At 37.3% G+C, this 27146-nt stretch overlaps 1 protein-coding gene across 1 annotated transcript in view; it reads right to left on the bottom strand.

Annotated features, from left to right (window-relative positions):
* The window catches only part of LOC121656682 (C-type lectin domain family 4 member F-like), a 781688-nt gene that overhangs the window by 194027 nt on the left and 560515 nt on the right, over positions 1–27146 (bottom strand). Inside the window, exons 19-20 of the mRNA XM_042011801.1 lie at positions 6431–6490; positions 6222–6326 (exon numbers count right to left, since the gene is read on the bottom strand). Of these exons, the coding sequence (XP_041867735.1) occupies positions 6222–6326; positions 6431–6490 (165 nt within the window). The remainder of the gene's footprint in view (positions 1–6221; positions 6327–6430; positions 6491–27146) is intronic.

Genomic DNA, 27146 nt, shown 5'->3' with positions numbered 1-27146 from the left:
TTACATAAATTCCATAATTAAAAATAAATAAAAAAAAAAAAAAAAAAAACCTTGTAAAAAACATAGTAACAAAAACAGAAAACAAGGCCTGAAGGTTTTCATTTTTTTTATTTTTTTAAACAGTTGTTCCTCTGAGGTGAAGGGACTGTAACTCAGTAAACTGCAGATGGAAAAAAGTTCTAAGTTACTGTGATCAGTTTTGTTAATCAGAGAGATTTTAACACAGAATAAATTGTCACATGTTTTGAAAAGTCAGAGCATCAGATCTTTGGAGAAGTTCATGAGGTCGGGTTTTGTGCTGCTTTGTCAGCATCTTTGGTTTTGTCTATTAAAGCTCCCTGCACCTTCATCTGGCTTCCACCTGTCTGCTCTGTCCTGCATTTGTTTCCCCCCCAAAACATTTTTAACAGCAGTGGATATATACATTGTGAAAAAATGATCAGAGGCTTCTTTCACATTTCAGTTTATTTTTATTAGAATTTTACACGAGAAACATGAAACTGTTTTCCTGACAAAAAAAACATGATGTTCACACTTGTGTCTTCACATCTTTAAAAGAATAATCAGCAATGTTTGAGCTGCTTGGTGCTGCATTCATGAACATCTGAAGTGCAGTTAAACAGTTTCAAGGAAAAAAATAAAAGCTTCATTTATGTATTTCCAATTAATCAAACATCTTTGTAATTTTACTAAAATGTTTTCTCACTGAAACATAATCATGGCCTTGGATAATTAACCAGTACAATAAAATCTGTCTAACAACATAAAGTAGAAACTGAAACACACGTTGGAAAAATAAGTTTAATTTGACTGAAAAAGATCATAAAATCATGAAAACAGGCATTTATTTGAAAGCTGTTTCGATCTCAGTGCAAGTTTCACCAGTCATGCCTTCAGTCCACATTTCACAGGGTTCATGAAAACAGTGAATCCCACTGACGTTCTGATAGAAGCTAAACAAGCACTGCAAGGTCTGTGAGGTTGCAGAAGTAGAGGCTTAAGATATAGGATTTAATTTCAGGTTTAGCAATGCAACATACACAACATGTCTAGAATGAGTAAAAAGGATCAAATACTGATAAGAAATAAAAACATTTAACAAAAAGTAAGATTGTTTTGTAACTGGGGGACTTTTTGAAATGTCCACATATTAGTGCCTGGATGACAAGTTGAACTTTTTTTTCTATATCATCCAACATAATATGTTGTTTTTCAGTGTTTAGTTTATTTGTAGAACACAAATTCTCATTTGTCCAGAGCTCAGTATCTTTACTTTTTCCATCTCAGTATAAAAACACAATCCTTACAATTGTACTACATGTAAAAAGTAGACATTAGTTGTGGCCCATAGAAGCATCCACTAACGTCATTCTCCAGTACATCCTGCTGTTTACAAAAGAAACGTAACACATTTCTGTTTACATTTATCAGAAGGAGGAAAGGTCTCCTCCATTGATCAGTCTGCAGTTATTCACACAATCCAGATTAAAACAACTAAGATTGAGGATTTTTCTTCTTGTTAAAATCTTCAGCTGCTACCTTCATGTGTGCCAGATAAATTAAAGATGATACTGACTGTAGATTTAGCAAGAAAAACATCATAAATCAAGCAAGTAAACAAAGTAAAGAGAGGCTGCAGTTTTCCTTGTTTTACAATAAATGAGTGGAACAAAGTTTATATGTTGTTGTTGTTGTATAGATGACTTCCACCTTCACTACTCTGTCTATATATTAGACTACAGAGGGACGATATATGTAGATTATGAGTGACACACGACATCTGAAATTTACAACAAAGAAAACTTTTCTTAATATTTTTTTGGTGTCAAATTTGACAGTTTAATCACTGCAAACACATTTATATCACTGAGAGGCAGAAGAGTTTTTCTCACACATCCAGTTACCGGTATTAGAGTAATATGTTATTCTCCGTTTCCCTTCATAATTGTTATACACTCCGTAACTATTGTATCTGTTCTGCTCTCCATCTTTCCAGAACCTGTTGGAGAAATAAAACATCACATTCAACTGGACTGAAATTCAGGATTATTTCCACATTCAGATAAATTTCCTCTTTGTAAGTTTCAGATGTTTTCTGTATTTCTTTTCTCATCATCTTAAAGAACGTACACACATGTGACAACACACAGGATTAGGGGTCTGGACTGATTATAGATCATTTATGGACTCTTGATAAAGTCCAACATTGTCTCTATTTATTCATTAAATTCTGTAAAAGCTGCTCAATCCTCCAGAAATGTTTCCTCTGCTGATCTGCTTCCTGGTTTTAAGCTTGTTAGTGGTTTTATTTCTGATCAGTCTGTCCTCCTCCATGACTTTTCACTGTGAACCATCAGACACTAGAAAAACCTTTTCAGCCATTAAATGTAGTAAAATACTTTGTCAGTTGTAAACATGTTTTGTTGTAGTTTTTCAGTCGGCTTGCAGGAAGTTTTTAGTGAACAAAGTTCAAGTTGTTCATTCAGAGAGATACTTGTTGAAACAAATTAAAATTATCTCCTGATTTTTCATATTTATCAGGAGAAAATTGTAAGATTCTACATTTTAGATTTTACGGCTCTAAACAGTGATATTAATTAACATTGTAAAGAATTTCTTACGTTACTGTCAGTGGAGATCCGTCCACCCATTTCCATCCACCTCCTATCCATTCAAGACCGATCCAGAACCATGAACTCAGTTTACTGACAAATTCCTGGACAGACAAAGAAAATGTAGAACAAAAAAAAATCATTATTCTGCTCGGCTGTTGTAGTAACATAACTGTAACAATATCTGAAAGAAAAACAAACTTTTTAATTCTTCCATTCTGCAAAAACCAAAAGCAACAAAATGTTAATGAATAATTTTCAGTCTTTGTTAAAACAAATGTTGAAATTTCATTAAAACTACTGACTTTAGTTTCCTGTAGTTTCCTTTGATCAGAAAACAGTTTTCACTGATTTTGTTGTTATTGAAAATAATTTTTAATGTTTATGATTCATTCAGCAACATTTTTTCACTCATACTGATCTGGTCTTTGTTCTGGTAAATAAATCACATTTTTACTACATGTTTAACAATTTTTTTTTTTTTAACAAATGTAGCAGAACTGAGTCAAAACAAAACCATAAAGTTCTGAAATGTGAAAATATTTAAATTTTGAAATGAGTTCATGAAGTAAATCAAGTAAATGGATCTAATTGATCAGCTGATCCTGATTTTGGGACTTGAAAACCATTTAAAGTGAAATCCATCAGGACAGGAAGCAGACTGACAAAAGATCAAGACTAAAGTACCAGATCAGTTACACCAAAGATCACACAGACATAAAAAATCAAACACACACCCACCTGTTCCTCTTTGCTGTTTATGATCACCAGATCAGCTCCTCTTTCCTGACAGTAGTTCCTGCTTTCTGTCCAGTTTTTCCAGTCAGTAAATAGAAAGTAACAGCTACATCGAAATGTTATCCATCCATCAGGACAGCAGATCTCTGAATATCAAACAAGTGTTTCAAAATCAGGTTTTATGTTATTTAATGTTAAATCAATAATACTTTCAGGATGTTTACTCCATAAATAGCTCAAGTTTCTCATTTATATATATTGGTCCTTCACAGAAATATTCATACAGGAAAAATTAAATCAGATGTTAGTTTTAAGTTGCTGCCAACGATACATCACAGTAAATTCACATGAATTCAAAAACTAACCATCAAATGTGAAAACGTGACTCGTATTGTAGTTCAGTGTGTTTTTATCCACTTTGTCTCAGTGTAATGTAATGCAAATGAAGACGATGCTCTACATTTTAACATGCTCCATTAAGTTTCATTTTCAATCTTTAGTTCTTCTTAAGATGACTCCAGAAACCCACTGAAGTATGATCTGTTTCCCTATTTCTCCTTTTCAGGAAGTATTGCCGTAGTATTCAGTCATCGTATCCAACGTAGGTTGGGTCAAGTCAGCTGGACTTGGTTTAGTTTCATGAAAACATTTTGCTCTCATCCAGAAGAGCTTCTTCAGGTCTGATGGAGAAAGTTTCACTTTTTTTAAAAAAAAAAAAAAAAAAAAAAAAAAAAAAGAGAAAGTTTTACTGAAGTAGTGAGTCTACAAGCTGAGGTGTCATTAATAGCAACTATTGTCAGGAGTTTCACTTGAGGCTAAGTGGGGGTCAGTCTCTTCATTGTCTTTGGTATGGCTGAAGAGATGCTGCTGTAGGTGGGGGAGAGCTGATGTCTCAGTCCTCCTCCTCTGTTTACTGAAGCTTTTTCTACTTTGACATAGATGGCCTCTTTCACTTGCTGCTCTAACCACTCGTCTTCTCTGTCCAAGATTTTATCACTGAGGTCCTCAAAAGTCTGTATTTTAAAATGAATGAAGGAGAAAATCTGAGTCCTGATCTGATGAGTTTCTCTCCTGTGTTGAGCATCCATCTGTTGAGTGATTGTTTTCCTCAATATAGAGCTCATTGCAGTCCTCACTGCACTGACCTGCAACACCAGGTTGTTTTTTTAAGAGTGTGGAGTCGGGTCTTTAGGATGAGTCAGTTTCTATGTGACGGGGTGGCTGGGTTTGACAAACATGGCTATTTGCTGTTATTCAAAAATCCTCCTGAGTTTCTAAGATGTTCCAGCCACATCAGGGATGACAACGCTTCCCTTTCCTTTTTCTTCTTTTCCTTTCTCCCTGTGTCGGTGGTGTTTCTGGGTCTAGTTGCAGCTTTAATAAAGGTCCAGTCCAGGTAGAAACAATCCATAAGTTCTATCATCCTAAGAGATGTTTTTTCTTTGCTCCTGGGCTTCTGCATTGGTGGGGATGTTTTCTGGCCGGTACTGAAGCGTTCTTATAACTCCGAGCTTGTGTTTAAAGGATGAGGGTTGTCCAGTCTGCAGGCTCCTGTCCTCCATCATGTGGACAGTACAGTCCAGGAAAGGCAGCTGTTGTTGTTGTTCACATCTTTTCATGTGATGTTGATGTTCTTGTCCACATAGTTGATGTAATCAGTGAAAGTCTGCACTGCTTTGCTTTGACCCATGTCAGTCATTGTTGGAGACCACTTTGTTTACATGCAGCCAGCCATGAAAGCAGTAGAGACGGTAAGTAGATGTCTACTACAGGACAGTAGCCTCCTCCCCAGAAACAAGCTCAACCCAGTGGTTTCACATGTTACTGCAGTAAAATCTCCCCTTATCTCCATCAGAACTGAGGATGCTCTTCCTCGATAAGAGCACAATGTTCTGAAGGAACTAAAACAGTCCAGTTTACTTGAGACAACCAACACTGGATGTCATGACCTGGATGAATGAGAATCTTCAGACATCCAGTAATTATTCTTCTTAATTTGAACTTTTAAATAAAAACTATTTTTCTTTTTCAGAGGCAGGTTTTTCACAATTATAACAAAGATTATCTGATAAAAACATATTAAACCAGGTCCATCTTTGTTATTTCCCATCTCCATTTTCTCTTTTCTAACACAGACATTACAAATTTAATGTTCTGCAGCTTAATGATGTTCAGGATTAACAACAAAGTGAAGTGAAGTGGTCCATAAAATTCTTCACATCTTATCAGTCATGAGCAGAAAGAAGTGGTGCTGTTTTTAGATCAACAAAGCAGGTTTTAATCAATAAAACGATCAGTTGTTTCCAAAGTGACACCAGTGAGGTTCAGTTAGTTCCTGGAGTCATGCTGCCTAAATCGTAATCTGGCTCATCCTATTTTATAAATGTTATCCTGTCAAGTTGTTCTGTTTATCTTTAAAAAGTAAAGATGGCGTTAATCATCAAATTTATAACAACTTTGTTTGTAAAAATGATAGAAAACAATTTTCAAGAGAAGGATTCTGAATAAATTTAGTTACAAATTCCTATATTGATGAATAAATAGTTTACAAGTTAAGGCAGTTTAATAATGTTTAATTTAAATAACAGATTTGATTTAATTTTATTTTAATTTAATTTGAAATGTAAGTTAATAAGACAGACTGAAACTATAGGAAAATAATCAACTTGTGAGCAGTTTAAAATTGCTGTTGTAGTTCTCCAATCTGTGACCAAGATTGCATGGAAACTTGTTTTGATGTGTTTCCTTTTTATCATCTAGTATGTGAACAGGGTGAAAAACCCTGTAAAACTGTTCATTCTCAAGGTAAAACTAGATTCATGTCACATGTTCAGAGGTGATGTTATGTGTTAGTTTTCAGTCTTCTCTCACCTTCAATCTTGTTCTTCAGCTTCTTCATTTCATCCTTTAACTGGCTTTGATTTTTACTCAGGATTTCATGACGGCTCTGCAGCTGACTGAAGTTAGTTTCCATAACTATAAAACAACCATAGTTAAAAATGTAAAACATAACAATTTTGAGGCAAATATTATGAAGTGTGATATTGGTGTTTGTATATTGAGATAAAAATCTTTCTTACCTGTAAGTTTGTCCTGCAGCTGACGGTTACTGTTGTTCAGTTCGCTTATTTTTAAGGATACTGAAAAACAAACAACACAAAATGAGTTTAATTAACAGAATTAATTAATGAACATTGTTAGTAGTCATGTATTCCTCCATTACTGAGGCTGATGTAATAGACATCATAATGCACGTCTAACAGGACTCTGTGAAAAACAGGTTTTATGAATTCATCTAAATTTGATGTTTGTGACCATTTTAGTGAAAATTTCATGTTTTTTTTTTTTTTGTTTTCTGTTGTTTTTTTGTTTTTTTTTGTATTTAAAGACTGTTAAAGACTTTTTTGTTTTGCAACATCTCAAAAATAGGCACAATGCTAAATGGGGGAGAAAAGCTGGATTCTGCATCTTGTACAAGGCAGCGACCGTCCACAAACTCTCATTAATAGACAACCTACATCAGGGTAATCTTTTTTTTTTCTGTTTTGATCGATAAAACAGTCACTGTTGTCCCCATCCTCAAGACACCAGGCAACAATGACCACAGCAATTCCTGGCCCATTGTTCAAATGTCTGTATGTGTATGTATGTAATGCTTCTAGAGGCTGGACCAGCAGCATATCAGGTCTGCCTCCCACCAACATTTGAAGCTCCCAATTCTCCTACTAAAGCAAACCTTGCACTGAGGACACCATTACTATCACTTTTCATACCATGCTGAGCCACCTTGAACACCATGGTAACTATGTAAGAGTCCTCTTCATAGATTATGGCTCAACCTTCAACACCATCACACCAGACATCTTAGTACAGAAACTGTGGTACCTGGACCTCCCACCTTCCACCTGCTCCTGGATTACAGACTTCTTTCATCACAGCATGTAACAAACAGGAAGGGTCTGCTGTGTATGATCTGCACAGCTCAAAAAGGAATCGCCCTTGTCAGAACACGGTGCATATTTAAACTGCAATAAGACTATTAAACTATCTCTAAAACTCTATTACAACTCATATGTAATGTTCCATGAGTAATAATTTCTGTCATTTCTGCAATGTCACAAGATTTATTTCCATCCAGCATCGCATACATTTTTTTACCAAGTGTGGCGGGGTTCTTCGCCAAGCCAATAAAAAAAGTAAGTCGCTCTTTAGTTTGTGGTGGTTTTAATTTGGCTTGTGGCTCCCCCAAACTGTGCTCAACGAGGATGACAATGGTGTGGGGGGTGAGAGAGGGACGGAGACGAGAAATGTTTTTCAAGTGAAAATATGCAGGCCAGGTGATACTGGTAATGTGGGAGTGAAAGGATGACACCCAGACTCTTTACCTGAGGGGAGGGAAGGACAGTTGAGTTGTTTATGGAAATGGGAAAACTGTTAGATTTGCAGAGAGTGTGGGGCGTGCCTACCAGGAGGACTTCTGTTTTAGAACTGTTGAGCTTGAGGAAGTTGGATGAAAACCAAGAATGAATTTCTTGTAAACAGGTGGTAAGGGAGGTTGGTGGAAGTGAAGAGGAGGGTTTGGTAGAGAGGTAGAGCTGGGTGTCGTATGAGTAGCAATGAAAATTATAATTGTGTCTGCGAAAGATGTAACCAAGTGGAAGAATGTAGATAATGAAAAGGAGGGGCCCCAGGACTGAGCCCTGGGGCACACCAGCAGAGACAGGGAAAGAGTTTGATAAGTGGGATTTCATTTGAATGAACTGTGTGCGGCCAGAAAGGTATTTATTTATTTTATTTTATTTAACCTTTATTTAACCAGGTAAAAAAATGTTTGAGAACTAGTTCTCATTTACAAACATGACCTGGCCAAGAGGCCCCAGCAGGAATAAATAACGTACATACATATAAACAGACAACTGTGCATACACAGGACCACAATGCAACAATACAATACAAAAAAAAAAAAAAAAAAAAAAAAAAACGCAGAGTGAGTACAAATATATAAAAATGAAAGGGAGTAGAACACAGTATATAAGACGGATTTATGTGAGAGAAAAAGTAGTGGAGAAATGTTTGTATATAAGGGAGAGTCAGCATCGTCAGCAGGAACAAGTATCTACAATAATCTGTTGAAGTCTCTGTCTAAACAGAGAAACAGATATCAGAGCTGGAAGTTTGAGAGTGTTCTGCAGTGTATTCCAGTCATTTGCAGCGGCAAATGACTGGAATGACTGGTATGAAGTGAACCAGGTGAGGGGGATGTGAGAGATGCCGGTGGTTGATAGTCTATCAAGGAGAATGCTGTACGAGATGGTGTCGAATGCTGCGGTGAGGTCAAGAAGGATGAGAATGGATAGTAAACTTGAATCTGAAGCTATGAGAAGGTCGTTGGAGATTTTGAGGAGTGCTGTTTCAATACAGTGAAGGGGACAGAAACCGGATTGAAACTGCTCATAAATATTGTTAGTGACAAGATGGTTATGAAGTTGAGAAGCAACAGACTGAGGATTTTGGAAATGAAGGGTTAACTGAAAATTGGACGACGGTTATTGAAATTTGTGGGGTCCAAGCCAGTTTTTTCTAGAAAGGTGCGACTTTAGCGGTTTTGAGCGCAAGAGGGACAGTTCCAGAGATTAGGGAGGAGTGAATGATGTTGGTGATGAGGGGAGCAAGTGAGGAGAGGCAGGTTTTAACAAGAGCTTGTTACGACCAATATGGGCACAACACAAAAGTACGTTGGGACAGGTGTAAAAGTTAAACACAACACATTTTATTGACATAAACACAAACACCAAATAAAACCTGGAACAAAAGGTAAACAAGTGTTGGGGTTAGTGAAACTGCTGAAAATAAATACAAAAGGTTTAACCGAAAACCATATACAAAAACCACAGAGTAAAACAAAGGAGTGTCCATAACTCGGGGTGTTAACTAAACAGACAAAAAGAACAGCAGTTCCAATAAACTATGTGACATCCGTCACAAACAAAAGCCTGATCTAGCCCAACACAACAAAACCTATAATACAAAGAATAACAAAATGGCAGAACACAAACTAAAATGTAGCAAAGCTTGAACCGAAACTGAGTGTATAATGAAGGTGAGTCCAAATTAAACAAGACTATAACTAAGTTCCCTGAAGGGACATGAACAGCCAGGTGCAGCCCCGCTGTAAATCCAAAATAGCCTTCCACCAAAAGGACCACCATATAGCACAGCAAATGAACACCCAGAAAAGCCATGCCACCTTACTTCTGCCAAACCAAGAGCAGAGGCCACCTGCCTGTGCTGACCGCTTCTCCCTCCCGACTAAATACTGCAGCAGCCCTTTATTTCCTTGTTTCCACCAGGCTGCAGTATGATTGGCCGAGCGTGGGGCCAATCACCGGGGAGGAGACCTGGGGTGCATTTGCTCCAGCCACTCTGAATGGACGTCAGGGCCAGGGATTTGCATGAACAACAAGCCCCAGCTGTCCGTAATGAGTAGCACTCATAACAGAGCTGTAGGGATTGGATCGAGCTGACAGGTAGAGGGTTTGGATTTGAGGATGAATTCAGAGATGGCTTGGACGGAGGGGAAAATAAAACTGGAGAATGTGGTTATGGGTGATGTATAGGGGGCGGTGAAGTCCACTCCAGAGACTGCAGCCCTCCACGAGGCCAGTTGTTGGTGAATGTCAGAGATATTTGAAAATAGAAAAAGAAAAAATACATACCCTTTTTCTCTCTTTAGACCAGCCAAAACATATTCCAATATTCAAACTTGAAAAGATCCTTCCTGTTGCCAGCAATGCAACTCAATGAATGACCAAAAAACCCACTACACTTCTCAGGCTTCCCTTTAAATACTCTAAGCCCCGCCCCTTGGACTCAGTAATTCTTGATTTCTACAAACAAATCAGTTTAGTCAAGTTCTTCTTAAGTTTCCACAAAAATAAAATAAATACAAAAATAACCCCAATTCTACACATTCATTTAGAATATTCATATTAATCACAGCAGCAGAAATACAGAAGTGATAATTGTTTTTTGTTAAATAAAAGTGTTTGGCGCAAACCGGAGTGATCACATGATCATGACATCACTTCTACATGCTGGCTTCTTAACAGTGGATTGGATATTGCCTCAATTTTGACCAAAGGCACAGCAGGGACAGGAAAAGGATGTCATGTTTGTTTTTTTTTTTTTTTTTTTAAACTTCTGTTGTCAAGTTTTTTTTTTTTTTCCATTAACTTTATTTATTTGCAGCAGAGACATTACAGTAATAACATTTAAAAGTTACAAGGACCAAAGTGATTACACAAATCAACAAAAAACACACAAAAAAACCCCCAAAAATAACAACAGCAACAACAACAACAAAACACTTATATACTAGGGGTTTTATTTAAGTTTACAATCCTGTTCAAAATTATAACATTTTTTGCCATTTTTCTTCTTTATAAATTGAAGTGATTTAAAGAAAAAACATAGTTCCTTATAGAACATATTAAAAATTGGTTTTGTTTTCAAATATTTATTTTGTGAGTGAAAACTTTCCTAAGTAATAACAACACATTGAAAGTAAGATCATGCAAACTGTCAAAATTGCACCAAATAATACTTTTTTATCCAAATCAGGCAGAGATGCGAATTTAGAAGAGCACCAGAAAAAGAAGTCTTCCCAGAAACCATTCACAATTATACAATCAAAAAACAAGTGATCAACTGTCTCAACCTCATTTTCACAAAGGTATAGTAGTTCTCTTCATAACCAAATGGAAGTCTCAAAAATTCCTTGGAGGGGTAAATGTCACTAATAATTTTGAAGTGAAGCTCCTTTACTTTTGGAACAATTTTATATCTATATCTATAATTTTATAGATTTATACCTTAGTTTGCCCAATTTGTCTTTTGTAAAATACTTAGAGATCACGTTTCTTCTACCTGATAAGGGATTATGGTCTTTGACAAAATGGTAACATATGAAGATGTTGGGCAGATTTGGATTAATGATAGATTGCCCATCAATGAGTAGAGAAGGAAGCTGTATAGTAACATTGTTTATGTGTAGATTAAATGATAAAAGAATCAAAGGCTGAGGAAGTGCTCTAACTACAGCATTGTATTTTTTTCTATCATGTTTCCTAAACTTTGAACTAAAACAATCAAAAGTCAAAATCTTTCCATTATAATCAAGGATATGTATCACTGACCAAATGCCTTGATCAAGCCAGTTCTTGTAAAATAAAGATTTCATCCTAAATAACACATATTGGGAGTTCCAGATTGAGGTGTTGTGGGGACTGTAATTGTGTTTAAATATAATTTTCCAATATAGTAAGACTTGATGATGAAAAGTTGAAAGATGGATGGGCAATTTTCTAAAAGCATAATCACATTTTAAGAGGAAATTAATGGAAACTAATTCCATAAAGATTTTTGGAGGGAATATGATACCAAAAGCTGTTTTCATTCTTCAGGAAAGATCTAAGCCAGTTCATTTTCATTGTACCAGCTAAGCATTCAAAATCTATTGCTTTAATTCCTCCGTCCTCATACTCTGTGATCATTCTACTTTTTCTGACATAGTGTGCCTTGTTTTTTCCATATGTAGTTAAAATTAGCCTGGCTTATAGCTTTAATTGCAAGTTTAGGGAAGGGCATAGAATATGCTGGATAGATAAATTGTGAAAGACATTCCATTTTTATGAGGGAAACGCTGCCAAAAATGGAAATATGACATTGTGATCACATATTTAAATTGACTTTACTTTTATTTAGTTTTCCAGAAATTTTATTCCTCCATTAATTTTTTATCTTTAGTGATGTAACACCGAGATAGTTCACTACAGATTTAACTGGGATGTTGTGAACAGCAGTTTAAGAGTAATCATGTATTGGCAATAATTCACATTTTTTTAGATTTAGCTTCAGACCCGAGGCCTTGGAATAAAAGTCAATTGAATCAAGGATTTTTGGGATTTAACAGCTGTCCTTTATAAATATGCCCATGTCATCAGCTAGCTGGGTAACTGCCAGCTACTTACCTAAAATATTAAGTTTCCCAAAATCTAAGTTTTTTATGTGTATTAATAACAATTCTGCTGCAGCGATGAAAAGTAAAGGAGAAATGGGACAACCTTGTTTAATTCCTTTGTTGATAGCAAGTCTGGAAGAAGTGCCATATGGTAGCGAAATTACACTGTTTGTATTTTTGTACAGAGTTCTGATTAAATTTATAAATTTGGGTCCATAACTGAATAATTCTAAAGTGCGAAACATAAATTCATGTTCAATGGTATCGAAGGCTTTAAAGAAATCTAAAAACAATATAAAGACTTATGAGTTAAGATTTTATAATCATTATTGAGCAGGGATGTTGGCCTTAAATTGTCAACCAATCTAGAGTCTTTTCCAGGTTTAGGGTTGAGTGTGACGCTACCTTGCTTCATGGTGGTCGATAGAGTGCAGGTATCAGCTATTTCTTTTTGTACAGGAAAGAAGAGATCTTTAAGGTATTTCTGTAAAAATTAATAGTCAGACCATCTGAACCTGGAGATGTATCCAATGATAAACAACTCATGGCTCTTTCCACTTTTTCCATGGTGATTTTGGCTTCACAGAGCTCTTTGAATGCACCATCCACCTTGGGAACCAGATATTTAATGTGGTCAAAAAAGGCCTTAGCGTCATGGGGAGAAAAAGAGGAGGAGTACAACTTCCTGTAGAATTTAAAGATTTCTTCTGTGATTTCCTCAGGTTCTGTGGACTCTATGTCATTAATAAGCAGTGATTTTACAGCATTTCGCTCTTGCCTTCTTTTCTCCAATCTACAGAAATATGCTGAACTTATTTTTTCTTCCTCAACCCATTTCATTCTCGACCTTATATATGCACCGTTAGCCTTAGTGCAGTAAATATTGTCCAGAGAGGAACGTGATAAAAGGAGCTTTTGTTTATCATTTTCATTTTGTACAGGCTTGTGACAAATAGAGGGAATTTATTTTATAATTTATGTCTCCTTTTGTTCACTTTCCCAGCTTAATCGTTTGCCATATGTTAACAAAATTTGGCGTGCCTTAAATTAAAAAATTCCCATTTTTCTCGGTGTGTAGAAGAAAACATAAGATTGCTAATTTTTTTAATTGCAGTAACAATTTTCTTGACAGTATTGTTGATTATTGAGGAGTTTAGATTTAAACTTCCAATAACCTTTTTTTTTGGGACAAATATTACGAGGTTGAATAGTGAGTTTAATCATGCAATGGTCTGTTAGCAGTGCAGCAGAAGTGTTAACTTTGGAAATATAATTTTGTCTATCTTCTGACAACAACCAAAAGTCTAATCTCGATTTAGCTGTGCCATCAGGATTGAACCAAGTAAAGGTTTGTTCATCAGGATTATCTCGGCACCACATGTCCGTTAAATTTAAAGCTGCAGAAACTGAGGAGGATTGTAGTGGTGACTTTGAAATGCAGATGGAAATCTATTGAGCCATTCAATTTCCACAATATTAAAGTCACCACCAACTATTAGGTTTGGGTTGGGTATCTCTGAATTAGTTCTTTAATAGAGCTAGCTAATTCTGACAGCATTTGTTTGTTTTGTGTGGCAGAGTTGTGCACAATACACATTCACCAAAATAATAAAATTTTCATCAATATGAAAGACACCAATTATCCAATTCCCAAGTTCATCATTCTTTGTAATAATCATCTTTCCTGGAAAAATGTTCAGAAGTATAGCCACACCCGCTGATCTGTTGCTACCATGACTAAAGTATGTTTTATTGCCCCACTGATTGGACCAGAATTTTTCATTTTCATTGGAATGGATTTCTTGAAGAAGATAGCATTGAGATTTTTGGTTTTTACAAAATAGAAAAGTAGATTTCCTTTTAATAGAATCTCGCAGACCCCTAGCGTTGAATGACACATAAGAACACAGAAAATAACAAAGACATATATATATATATATATATACAAACGGTGAACATAAAGAAGCTGATGTTAGAACCAAGTATTAACAAAGCCCTTAATTAGTTCAGTCATAAAGCTGAGAGTTTAATTTCAATTGTTAAATGCCATCAAAAAATCTTTTATCAAGGGAACAAGGACATTTAACACTGTTCCTTATACGTTTTCTCAAATAGTACTTTTAGTTGAAGACCTTTAAAACTCTGGATTTAACTCCTTAACATAGGTCAAATTCACTTACACTTTCTTTGAAAAAAAAAGAAGAATTTAAAATGAGCATAACCTTTTTGAAAACAGCATCTTAAATGTGCAACCAAAACACAGCTAGTTTAGCTTTAATTTTCCCCCTTTCTACTTTAATTAGGTTGATCCAAAACAATCCTGTTACCATTAATGTAGCCCACATGACATCTGAAGTAGACGTTCTTCCCTGCAGCCCAGGCTTGCTCCATCTTTGGCCAGGCCGCTGCACGAGTCTCTCTGTCGGCCTTTGAGATGTCTTGCTTGTTGAGAATTCCCAGGTCTTTACAAGTCTTACAGTTTTTGGACATGTCCATCTTCTCAGCCATTGCGGTGCAATCTTGAAAAGGATATGAAGTACATGGTTGTGGATGTTTTCATCATCCTTTTCTTTTAGACCCTGGATTTTTAAGTTCCACTGTTTCTTATACCGCTCCAGCTCTGCCATTCTTTCTTTCAGCTCTTTGTTTTTCTTGACAATCTGTGGTATTTCTTTTCCTATTTCTTTAATCTTGGCCTTGCATTCTTTTATCTCCGCCGTGTTCATTTCCACCAGTCGAGAGACGTTTTCCAGCATAACGGAATTCTCTTTGAGTTGATGTCCAAAGTCGTCCATCTTGGAAGACAATTTATTATTTGCAGCAACAAGTGCCTCAGCAGACATTACAGAGGCTTCCTGCACAGTTTTCATCTTTAAAGGTGGAGCTGAAGCCTTTGTAGGAGTAGCAGGAGAGGGTTTTCTCTTCATATTGTTGTTAATCGTGACATCCATCTGGGAGTAATCATGGTCCCACGTGTTCAGTTGCAGCTCTGTGGTTAGCTTAGCATCAGCTTTCTTCATTACTATTATGGTTGTAAAAAGTATGCGCAGTAATTCAGTGTAAAATAGTCAAGCTCCAATCATGTACTATGAAGACTTAGCAATTATACCCGACCTCAGCTTTCAGGAAAATAAGTTTCCAATACAATTCGGGGCAAGTTGAAGCTCGCCTAACAGAAGCTGTCTGTCATCCCAGCGTAAGTCTGAAGAGGATGGTACGTAACCAACAAACGCCATATAATCAGTAAGCCTAGCAAAATATTAAGTGTGCACCCTTAATAAGTTGCTGTGTGAGGCAGATTGTAATCCTGTGTGGTTTACTTTTTCAATATGACTTTGGCATGAGTTTGTCCCTGTGGGACTGCCCAGGTGAACATGTGTGTGTGTGTATGTGTGTGCATGTGTGTATGGACTCAGTAGGGATGGCTGTCAGTGACGATCTTTTATGTATGATAGGGGAGTCGGACCACTGTGCAAGGCCTTCTCCAGCACGTCCCAAATATCCTCAGTGAGGTTCCGGCATTGTCATCTTGGAATATACCCGTACCATCAGGAAAGAAAAATTTCATTGATGGAATAACTGGGTCATTCAGGTATCAGCTGACCTCGTTCTTTAGCAGCATAATGTTGCTGAAACTTGACCTGACCAACTGCAGCAACCCCAGATCATAACACTGCCCCCACAGGCTTTTACAGTAGGCACTAGGCATGATGGCTGCATCACTTCATCTGCCTCTCTTCTTACCCTGATGTGCCCATCACTCTGGAACAGGGTAAATCTGGACTCATCAGACCACATGACCTTCTTCCATTGCTCCATAGTCTGATCTTTATGCTCCCTGGCAAACTGAAGCCTTTTTCTCCAGTTAGCCTCTCTGATTAGTGGTTTTCTTATGGCTACATAGTTGTTCAGCTCCAATCCCTTGAGTTCCCTTCGCATTGTGTGCGTGGAAATGTGCTTACTTTCGCTATTAACCCTTTAAAGCCCAATGGGGAGAAAAGTCTCATTTTCATCTGAAGTCTTTACATGGTCCTTTTACTAAATCAATACAAGATAACAATCGCTGACGTTTATGTGATCGCTGACCACGATCATTCAGGATTTTTTTTTTTTTTTTCTGAGCACATTTCTTCTTCAAAGATGATGGTTTTTCTACTTTCCTTCCAGTTTTCAGTAATGTGTTGGACAATTTTTAACCCAGTTTTCTTAGATGTTTTCTCTGCTTGATGAATGTCAGTAATTTGACCCTTCTTAAACAGACTAACATCTTTTCTATGACCACGAGGTGCCTTTCCACATGGTTGTTTAAGAAATGAGAAGCTGCTCATTGCAACAGTTGGGGTTAAATAACTTGTTTCCAGCTGAAAGATAATCACCCATGCAGTAATTATCCAATAGGAGGCTCATATCTATTTGCTCATCACATTTAAAATATATTCTCTTATTAACCTGGACATGCCTTTACCTTTACAGCAGAGACTTGGCAGAAAAGATGAAAATAAGCTTGAAAACCATGTTTTTTTGTTTTGTTTTATATCTTCAAGCACTTGTACTTGTATGTGCAATGACAATAAAGCTTTATAATGATCATATTAAAAACCCGGTTAAACTATACAATAGAAAGTAAACAACAAATACACAAAGGAAAAATACTTTGGAAAATACAACACGGTACAAGATTAAAACAAGAGACACAACCTGAACAAAAGACAAAAATTATCAGATGCTTTGCAATTCAACCTGGTACAGATAGTTTGCTTCTACATACAGTTTTTACTTTGTCTCAGTTTTGACAGAGAAACAAACGTACAAAAACATATCAATAGCTACTTTTTTAAGTCACGTGAAGTACAAATAAATGAAGCTCAAAGAGTTTAAGAATACTTAGAATTAATGGAGAAGTGTATTTTTCCATGACAGTTGACAGTAAACAGACGTGCTTCACACTTTTAAATTAAGCTGTGAGAAGAACGTTGTTGTAGTGTTGCTGTGGTTTCTTTAATGCAGTGTGAGGGCCTATTTTTCCACTGTGGCACTCAAGTCACCATGTCACATTCGGTTGATCATACAGCTTATTTTCAGAAGCAGCTCATCACATTTAAAATATATTCTCATATTCACATGAACATGCCTTTACCTTTACAGCAGAGACTTGGCAGTAAAGATGAAAAAAAGCTGAAAAATCATGTTTAATAGAACAGACATAAATTTGATGTAACTGGTAACAAACTTTAAAAATTTTTTAATCAGGGAAGTTACACCTTAATGTTGATATCTGCTTGTAAATTAAATATTTTTTGCAAACACCAACCGTACAGAGATGTGGGGGTGTCCTTACAGTATACTGTATCTGTTTCTATCATCTTCTTAGTCAATCAAGAGTTTTTCCTGTGGTCTTCATCGCTGTATTAATTTAAATACAGTCTCTTCTTCCCTTTGCTCTTTGAGTTGAGCTTCCTGTTGGAGCTGTCTTTTACTTTCCAGCTTTTCCATTACGTAGATTCTTTCTATAATCAGTATCCATTGATCTTGAGTAGGAGAGTGTTGTGTACCCTACTTTATGTGATACCTTTTTTTTAACCAGCTATTAATAGATTCTTAACCAAATGTCGGTCTCTTGACAGAACATTTCCTTCTGACAGGTTATGGAAATACAGTACTGTACAACAGAAAGGGATCATATAACCAAGTATTTTCAGTAATAAAACCAAAGCTGTGTTATTTAATCCCAATTCCAAAAAAATGTGAGTGATCTGTATTCAAAACTCCACCTTCTCTCCAACAGGGTATGTCTGTGTTTAATTGTTTGCCCTGGACCTTAGGCGTAATAAAAAAAGATAAAAAGTATACCAGGCTTTTCCAGAACTCCCTCCAGATTCGTGAGCTAGAGGATGAATGATACATTTTCCAAATATTTAATCTCCATCTGCAATTTTTATGTTAAGTTCTGATTCCCATGTTTCTTTTATGTATTTTGTAGAATGTCTATATTCTTATTATGTTTCAGATATAATTCTTATTTTGGTTTCTTTGGTTGCTTTGTTTATGATCTCTTTCCTAAAATAGCTTCTAAGTCGCAGGTATGTGTAGAATTCATGTTTATCCAAATCAAACTTTTCTTTCATTTCTCGAAAACGCTCCAGCTGTTCATCTTTCAGTGAGACACAACATGCCATAATTCCCTTGGTTGTTCACTGTTCAGACCTTTTGTCATATTTAGTTAAAAATTGCTGTATGCTATCCACCTTAGTAAATTGGTGTCTTTCTATGTCTTATAACTCTTAATTATACTGAACCACTGCCTCAATGTAAACGTTGGGTTTGGATCTTTTTTTTCTTTTTTTTTTGTCTTGTACATTTGTTCATCTCCTATAATACTCCATATTGGGTTTTCTCTGCATTTTGTTTCCGTTTCCTTTTATTTTGCTGTAAAATCTGGTTTACACCAACCTACGGTATATCTCAGTTGAGCTGCATAAAAGTAATCTTTAAGATATGGGCGTCCCATTCCTCCTCTGTCCTTTGGCAGCTGGAGAGTTTCTGTTTTTATTCTAGGCATTTTGCCTTCCCAAACAAACTTTGATATTATTCTATTCCAGCTCGTAATTTAGGACTCGATGACTCCACTGGTAGGGAATTTGTTTATATTTGTTTCTTACTGATATTTACTTTATATCCTGATAGCTGTTCGTATGTTTGGAAAAGTTTCATCATTATAGGTAGTGATTTATTTGGATGTCTGATGTAGGTTATGACATCATCTGCAACAAGTCTTATTTTTTGTTTTAAGCCATTCACCATCACTCCTCTGGTCTCTTGGTCCTGTCTAACAACCTACACGAGAGGCTCTATAAAGAGAGCAATCAGGGTGGGTGATAGACGGTATTCTTGGCTTGTCGATCTCTGTAGTCTAATGTTGTCTGTCAAACTTCCACTGATTTTTACTCCAGTGGTTGGGTCTGAATTGGGTCTGAATTGTGTCTTTACATACTGTATTGATTTATCATTATAATTGAATAGGTTCAATACTTTGAATTTCATTAACATTAAAAAGTGTTTACAACGTCTATACTCAACACTGGTCTCTTTTTGTCTTTCTATTATTTCTGATACAAAAGAGTTTAATCTTTTAGACATTATTTTTGTATATATTTTTTAGTCCACAATAAATGTAGAAATGGACCAAACTACAGTGACTTGCATCCTTTCCACTGTCGCTGATGTGCCGTCATCACCAGACAGATCGACTCTCTTTCATATCTTCTCCAGCTTCCCTGACGCTGTGATATGTTTTTACTCCATCGCTCCAGTGTATCCATATCCTTGTCAGTGGTGTCTGGAAACTTATCCCCTTTTCCTAGTTAGTTTGTGTCATAACTCTTGAGGTCTTTTGTGTCTTTGCTAATTGAAGCTCGACCCATGCACAGTGTCTTGATGTGGGCTTGGGCACAGTGTCTTGATGTGGTCTTGGGCCCATCTTCTTGACTGTGTCTTCCTCAAGTTCGCTAGCTTTATATTTGGTGGCTTTTCAGCTTTGTCTTGCTTCTGGTTAGCTGTCTTTCTTCTCTGTTTAGTTCCTTCACCCATATCCTTGCTCTTGGTTGTTGAGTTAAGTATTTAGTTTTAACCAGGGACGTCGCCTGGCCTGGGCGTTCCCGGCTCTAGCCCCGAATATTTCACATCAAGCCCAGAATGTTTTTTCATCCCAGAAGGAATAAGTTTACATTCTCTCAGCCGCCTTATGACATTAAAGAAGATGGTAGTTTTGTAATTTCCTGGCTTATGTGAATGCATCACAGGTACGATATGACCAATCACAGAGGAATTTTATGGAAGCGGGGAATCCTCCATATTGGCTAACAGTCCGGCGTTTTATCCCTAATCTGAACTCTGGTGTTATTTCGAGCGGTCATTATTAGCGGTCGAAAATGGACATCAGACGGTTTTTTATTTAGAGGAGAGAGACAACTCTTCAGTTGTGGTCGCTGCCAATGGGCAGCAATACTCTGGCCAACACACGAAACAGGTAAACCACAAATAATTTAAACCCTGTATGTCTTAAAATTAAATGAACATTAGGCAGATCATTCATGACAGTACTTGATACTTCGAAGGTTAAGCTAGCTGTAGTAAACCGTTAGCCTTGCCCTTTTCTGTTCTACACATTTGCATTAAATCCAGTGGTGAAGTCTACGTATTTCGCTGGTATACCCGCTGCTGTAAGTGTGTGTGCGTGCGCACGCGCACACGTGCATGCATTTGTGTTGTAGTAAATGGAAACGGCTTTCACAGTGTTGTATGTTTGGTTTCTAGATGCTACTTTAGTTTAAATATAGATAAATAAAGAACAGCTTTATTATCAATTTATTTATTGATGTTTTTGTTCACCTCCAGGTCACTGGCTGGTCAGAAGTTAAAGAGTTTTAAAGAGTGTTTTACATTTTATATTGCTCACAATACATTTTTAATTGAAATACAAAACCAGTCTTTCATGATCTCACCTTTGTGTGGGTGTATACTTTATGTATTAATGAGGTTGGTGGTTCTTGTATGTGTGTGTTGCTACGGGACAGGCGTGTTCGAGACTGAGAAGGAAAATCAAAGTAAACCACTAGTTTAAACTAAGCTATACTACTGAAAAAGTAGTAATGGTAAAGATGGAAAACAGCAAGAGAAAGAAGAAAAGAAGGGAAATGATGGAAGGAAAACAAGTGATGAAGCCTGTAGGGAAAGAAGGAAGAGACAGATGAGATGATAGAGAGGTACAGTAAATACTACAGCATGATCTTTATTCTGAAAATTGCAAGTGACTGAAAACAGTTCACGTTAATCCTTTTGTTGCAGAAGATGTGCACTAAAGCGCAAATTGTGGAGAAACAGCAGATGTCTGGAAAAGTAAAAGTTTCATACTGATTTTAGAGATCTTGTTTACATGGTCATGTTTAAGATTGAAAATAAATACATATCGAAGCACATATTACAGTATTTGGTTTTAAACAAGTTGACACAATGCGCAAGAAAGCTAAAATAAAAAGCTGTTTTTACTGTGTTGGTTCACTGAGATTTCTTTACGAGGATGTGGGCTCAGCCCCTAATGTTCCCAGGCCCAGGAAATGCCCCTGGTTTTAACCAACCTCAAGGTTAACTAAGCAACTGCTATTTCCGCCATCTTCCTGGAAGTCCAAAACGATGTTTTTAACCACAGCTGTCCCTGCTGGGACACATCTGTCTGTACATAAACAACTGCTGTGTACAGATGCTAAGATCAACATTCTCTGCTCTCCCCAGACCTGGAGTATCTAACTGTAAAGTGTTGCCCTTTCTATCTACTGAGAGAATACACAGCTGTTCTGATTACCAGTGTTTATGTAACCCCTCAGACTGACACTGCAATAGCTTTGGGCTATTTGCTAACTGCTACTAATAACAATGGAGTGTTTGCAAACATAGTCTTTATAATAGTTAGTGATTTCTACCAAAAGACTTTTTTTACCCAGCCTTAAACGGTAGGTTGTGACAACCTTCAACTTCCTGTGCACACAATTCTTAGGGGACTTCACATGGACCCACAAAACAATGTTTGATCACAAAGGCAAGGCAGTATCTATTCTTCCTGTTATACTTGCTCAGTAAAATAAACTTGCAACAACACCTGCTGTTGTCCTTTTATCACTGCTCTGTTGAGAGTGTGTTATCTTATAGCATACTAGTGTAGTAGAACAGCAGCTCCACAGCAGACAACAAGCCCAGAGTGATCAAAACAACACAAAGGATAACAAATGAACACCAGTCTGCGTAACTGGGCAGCCAAAACCAAAACACCATACTGTTGAACAGTTGTTATCCCAAAGCTAACAACACACTGAACACAGACCTGAAATTACAATGACAGTGACTGACTTAACTACAATTACTGTCATTTAAATCTACCACTATCGTAATTATTACGGTGAAATATTGACTGGTATCATGGCATCAATACCTTGTATGCAGTTTTATTACTGACACCTATGGGCATTTTTTCATTGTAAATACACTTTATACTTACATCACATGTTGGGGTGTAAAAGTGTGATGGGGTGTGAATGTGTGTGGATGTGTGCAGTTTGTAGTGTGTAATTAAATTTTGTTTTACTTGTTACTAAAAGGGAATATTTGTTCTTTTTTCCTTCCTTTTTTCCTTTTTTCCTTTTCCTTCCTGCTTTGCTGCCGTGCGGACGCTTCCTGCTTTGCTCTCCTTTCTGCTGCATTTTTCTTCTTTTTTTCTTCTTTTTTCTTATCCTTACCGGCAAGAAATTTAGGAACAAGGACTCCTGGTCACTTATAAATCACTGGAACGAATATATTTTTGATAAATTTAGTTAAATTGCCATCGGAGAACTAGTGGAATGATGTCTCCTAACCCTGCAGTATCAGTGAGCTGCACTGAGTGTGAGCAACTTTCTTTGAGGATAACACAGCTGGAGAAGAGGATTGAAACACTGCAAGACATTCGTGTGAATGAAGAATTTATTGACTCTGTAGTAGCTTCTGTACATGCTACTGAGTTGTCAAATGGATTGAGTCACATCTTCATACGCGACGGCATGTCGAATGTGGAGCCTCCCGCTACAGACCTGGCTGATACACTTCCCTGGATGTGTTCAAATGACATTGGAATAGCTGAGGAAAATCCCAAACCGGACCATCAGACTGATCTCTCCTTCTGGAACACTGTTGGTGCCAGACCAAAGTCCTCAACCCCGGCCAGAACCTGGTCTGATGTTGTTCGTCGCAGAGGTAAATCCAGCAGGAAATTTAAAGCTCCAGCACTCACTCCACCATCTGAAGTCTCACTGCATAATAAATATGATGTGTTGAGTCATATTAAAATGAATGATGATGAATGCAAGGATTTATCAAAATTCAAGAAATAGCCCTAAAACTCAGCCCAGGGCTAACCAGACCAGGAGGAGAGGCCAAAATCCCACAAACAGGAGGACTAGAGAAGCTATCGGCGCCTCCACACAAAAACAAATAGACACAATTCTGATTGGGGACTCCATAACACAGCATGTGAGGATGGCAAAGACGGAAAATTTAACACTTTTTGATACATCAGTCAGAGAACTGACAGAGATGTTGCCGACCATTCTGTCTTCACATCCAGATGGTATGAAGATTATTGTCCACACAGGGTCTTTTGATATTCTGAGGAGGAAAATTGGCTCTGAGATCCTTAAAAAAGACTTTTCTCTGCTGTTGGAGAGACTGTGTCAGTTGGGAGCACACCATGTTTACATTTCAGGACCCATTCCTACAGCGGGTAAAGGAATTGAACTTTTCAGTAGGCTTCTTGGCCTGAACACATGGTTATCAAACGCATGTATCACCCATGGGATAAAGTTCATTGATAACTTCAATATCTTTTGGAACTGTAAGGAGCGATTCAGACCTGATGGTGTGCATCCAAATCTAACTGGATGCAGATTACTTGGTGCACACTTGCGTCATGCTGTTGGGACGGCAAACCCAAACATGAGTGTACAGATAAGAGCGAAGGACACAGCAGAGAAGCGATCAACTGCCAGCTCTCCCCCCTCACCAGACCCTCTTCTCCACATCACTCAAGGTCTTAAAAGGATGTCTCTATCCAGGTCTGAACCCCAGCGACCACCATCTACCAAGAAATACAGGGCTCCCCCTCCTCCCCCTCCTCATCCTCCTATTAGATCATCTGTCCTGACCGAGCAGGGCATGGGAGGAGGTTCCCAGAGCAGCAGAATTCACAACAAAGATAACATGCCATGATGCGTTCAGGGTCCTTGCTGTAGTTTTGCTACTACTGACAGCTGTTCTGAGATCAAGCCTGGACCCAGTAGGATTCCTGTGTTAGTTAGTAAAATAAGGAATCGAACACGGTCAGCTTGTGGGATGAATCGATCTAATCTGTTAACTGTACCTTGTATAACTCAGAATACAACAGAGACCAGTGTAAACTTCATAAAACTAGCTGTACTAAATGTTAGATCTCTGTCCAACAAGTCACTGTTAGTTAATGACTTCATCATTTCTCACAGTTTAGATTTTCTTTTTCTGACAGAAACATGGTTAACAGAAGACACAAGTGCTACAGTTCTTAATGAAACAGCACCCCCTCATTTTAGTTTCATGAATAAATGTCGAAACGGGAAGAAAGGGGGAGGAGAAGCTGCCTTATTTAAAGATTCATTCCAGTGTAAAGAAATGTCATTTGGTGATTTTACTTCTTTTGAATATCTTAGTTTTATTTTAAGGGGCATTCCTAAAGTCCTATTTCTAATCATCTACAGACGTCCAGGACACTGTGTAAATTTTATTGATGAATTTTCTGAATTATTGTCGGTTATCTCTACTGATTTTAACCATTTCATCTTAACTGGGGATTTTAACATTCACATAGATAACATGACGGATGGTAATGTCAAGGAATTTTGTTCCATATTGGACATGTTTGGTTTGTGGCAACATGTTAAACAACCGACCCACATTCGAGGTCACATTCTGGACCTGGTTATTTCAAAGGGTGTTGATATTTCTTCTGTTGCGGTCACTGACTTGGCCTTGTCTGACCATTTTTGTATTTTGTTTGATTTACTGATCACTCAGAATGTTCAACCAACCTGCTTCTCCGTTAGGAAGAGGTACATTAATGAAAGAACAAGTGCTAAGTTTGTGGAGGCCATAGCGATGTTACCAACAACCAGTGCAGAGTCAGTTGATGGACTCCTGGATCATTTCAATCTGAAAATCTTGAATGTAATGGATGCTGTTGCACCGATAAGAATCAAGAGCAACTTGAGCAAACAGAAAACACCATGGAGAAACACCACTGTGGTTACCAGCCTAAAAAGAGAATGCAGAAAAACTGAGCGGAAATGGCGGAAAAATAAACTTCAAATTTACTATGAGCTGTACAAACAAAGCCTACGTAACTATAACAATGAGCTGTGCAAGGCCAGAGAGCTGCATTTATCTGAAATGATTAACAGGAATGTCAACAATTCTCGCACTCTGTTTGCTATGATTGAAAAACTTACAAATCCTCCTAAACAGATAAGCCCTGAGCTCCTTTCCACTGAGAAATGCAACCAATTTGCAAACTTTTTTAGCCAAAAAATTAAAACAATTAGGCAAAATATTAATTCCACACAGTCAAACAAGAAAAGTAGTCTGTGTCTAAAACCCGGAAATAATTCTGATGTCATGTCACAATTTAAAATGGTGAATTTAAAAGTCCTACAAGAAACAGTTTGGCATTTGAAATCAACAACATGCACTCTGGACATGATACCATCCGACTTTTTAAAAACTGTTTTTACCTCAGTAGAAAGTGATCTCCTACTGATAGTTAACAGCTCACTGGCATCAGGCATTTTTCCCCAGTCACTAAAGATAGCTGCTATTAAGCCACTCCTAAAGAAAAGGACTCTAGACGCCTCTATAATGAACAACTATAGACCTGTCTCTAACCTCTCTTTTATTTCCAAGATTATTGAAAAAGTTGTATTTCACCAGCTTAATGACTTTTTAAATGAAAGTGGAAATCTTGATAAATTTCAGTCCGGCTTCCGACCTCATCACAGCACTGAAACAGCTCTGGTCAAAGTGTTAAATGACATTAGGTTGAATACCGATTCTGGTCAAGTATCAGTCCTGGTTCTGTTGGATCTCAGTGCTGCGTTTGATACTGTAGATCACAGAATCCTGTTGCACAGGCTGGAAAACTGGGTTGGACTTTCTGGAGCGGTTCTTAACTGGTTCAGGTCCTATTTAGAAGGCCGGAGTTATTTTGTTACGATCGGCAGCTATGAATCCGAGCGAGTGGCCATGACTTGTGGAGTCCCCCAGGGGTCAGTCCTTGGACCTCTTCTGTTCAACTTGTATATGCTCCCTTTGGGTAAAATATTACAAAACTATAGCATTAGTTATCAAAGTTATGCAGATGATACACAACTTTATGTGTCTCTGTCACCAGATGACTGCAGTCCAATAGACTTAATGTGTCAGTGTCTGGAGCAAATAAACACCTGGATGAGGGAGAATTTCCTACAATTAAATGAAGACAAAACTGAGATTATTCTGTTTGGTAGCAAAGAGAAGAGGGTCAGCATTGGCAAACACCTGGAGACTCGGGCTCTTAAAATTACCAACCAAGTTCGTAACCTGGGAGTGTTGATAGACTCAGATCTGACTTTCAGCTGCCACATCAAAGCTGTCACTAAGACAGCTTTTTACCAGCTCAGAAACATCAACAGAATTAAAAGTTTAGTCTCCCAAAAAGACCAAGAGAAACTCATCCATGCATTCATCTCCAGTAGACTGGATTACTGTAATGGTCTTTTAACAGGACTTCCTAAAAAGAGCATTAAACATCTGCAGCTCATCCAGAATGCTGCTGCTAGAGTTTTAACCAGGACTAAGAGATCTGAACACATCACACCAGTTTTAAAATCTTTACACTGGCTTCCAGTCAGTCACAGAATAGATTTTAAAACCCTTCTGATCATTTACAAATCCCAGAATGGTTTAGGCCCAGAATACATCTGTGATATGTTCAGAGAATATAAACCTAGCAGAGCTCTTAGATCCAAAGACTCTGGTCAACTAGTCCAGGCCAGAGTCCAGACTAAACATGGAGAAGCAGCATTTAGCTGTTATGCTGCAAACAAATGGAACAAACTGCCAGTGGAGATTAAACTTTCCCCAAATGTAGACATTTTTAAATCCAGGTTAAAAACTTTTCTTTTCTCATGCGC

The sequence above is a fragment of the Melanotaenia boesemani genome, chromosome 17 (genome assembly GCF_017639745.1).
Source record: "Melanotaenia boesemani isolate fMelBoe1 chromosome 17, fMelBoe1.pri, whole genome shotgun sequence".
Taxonomy (NCBI): Eukaryota; Metazoa; Chordata; class Actinopteri; order Atheriniformes; family Melanotaeniidae; genus Melanotaenia; species Melanotaenia boesemani.
This window is presented reverse-complemented; position numbering and strand designations above follow the sequence as displayed.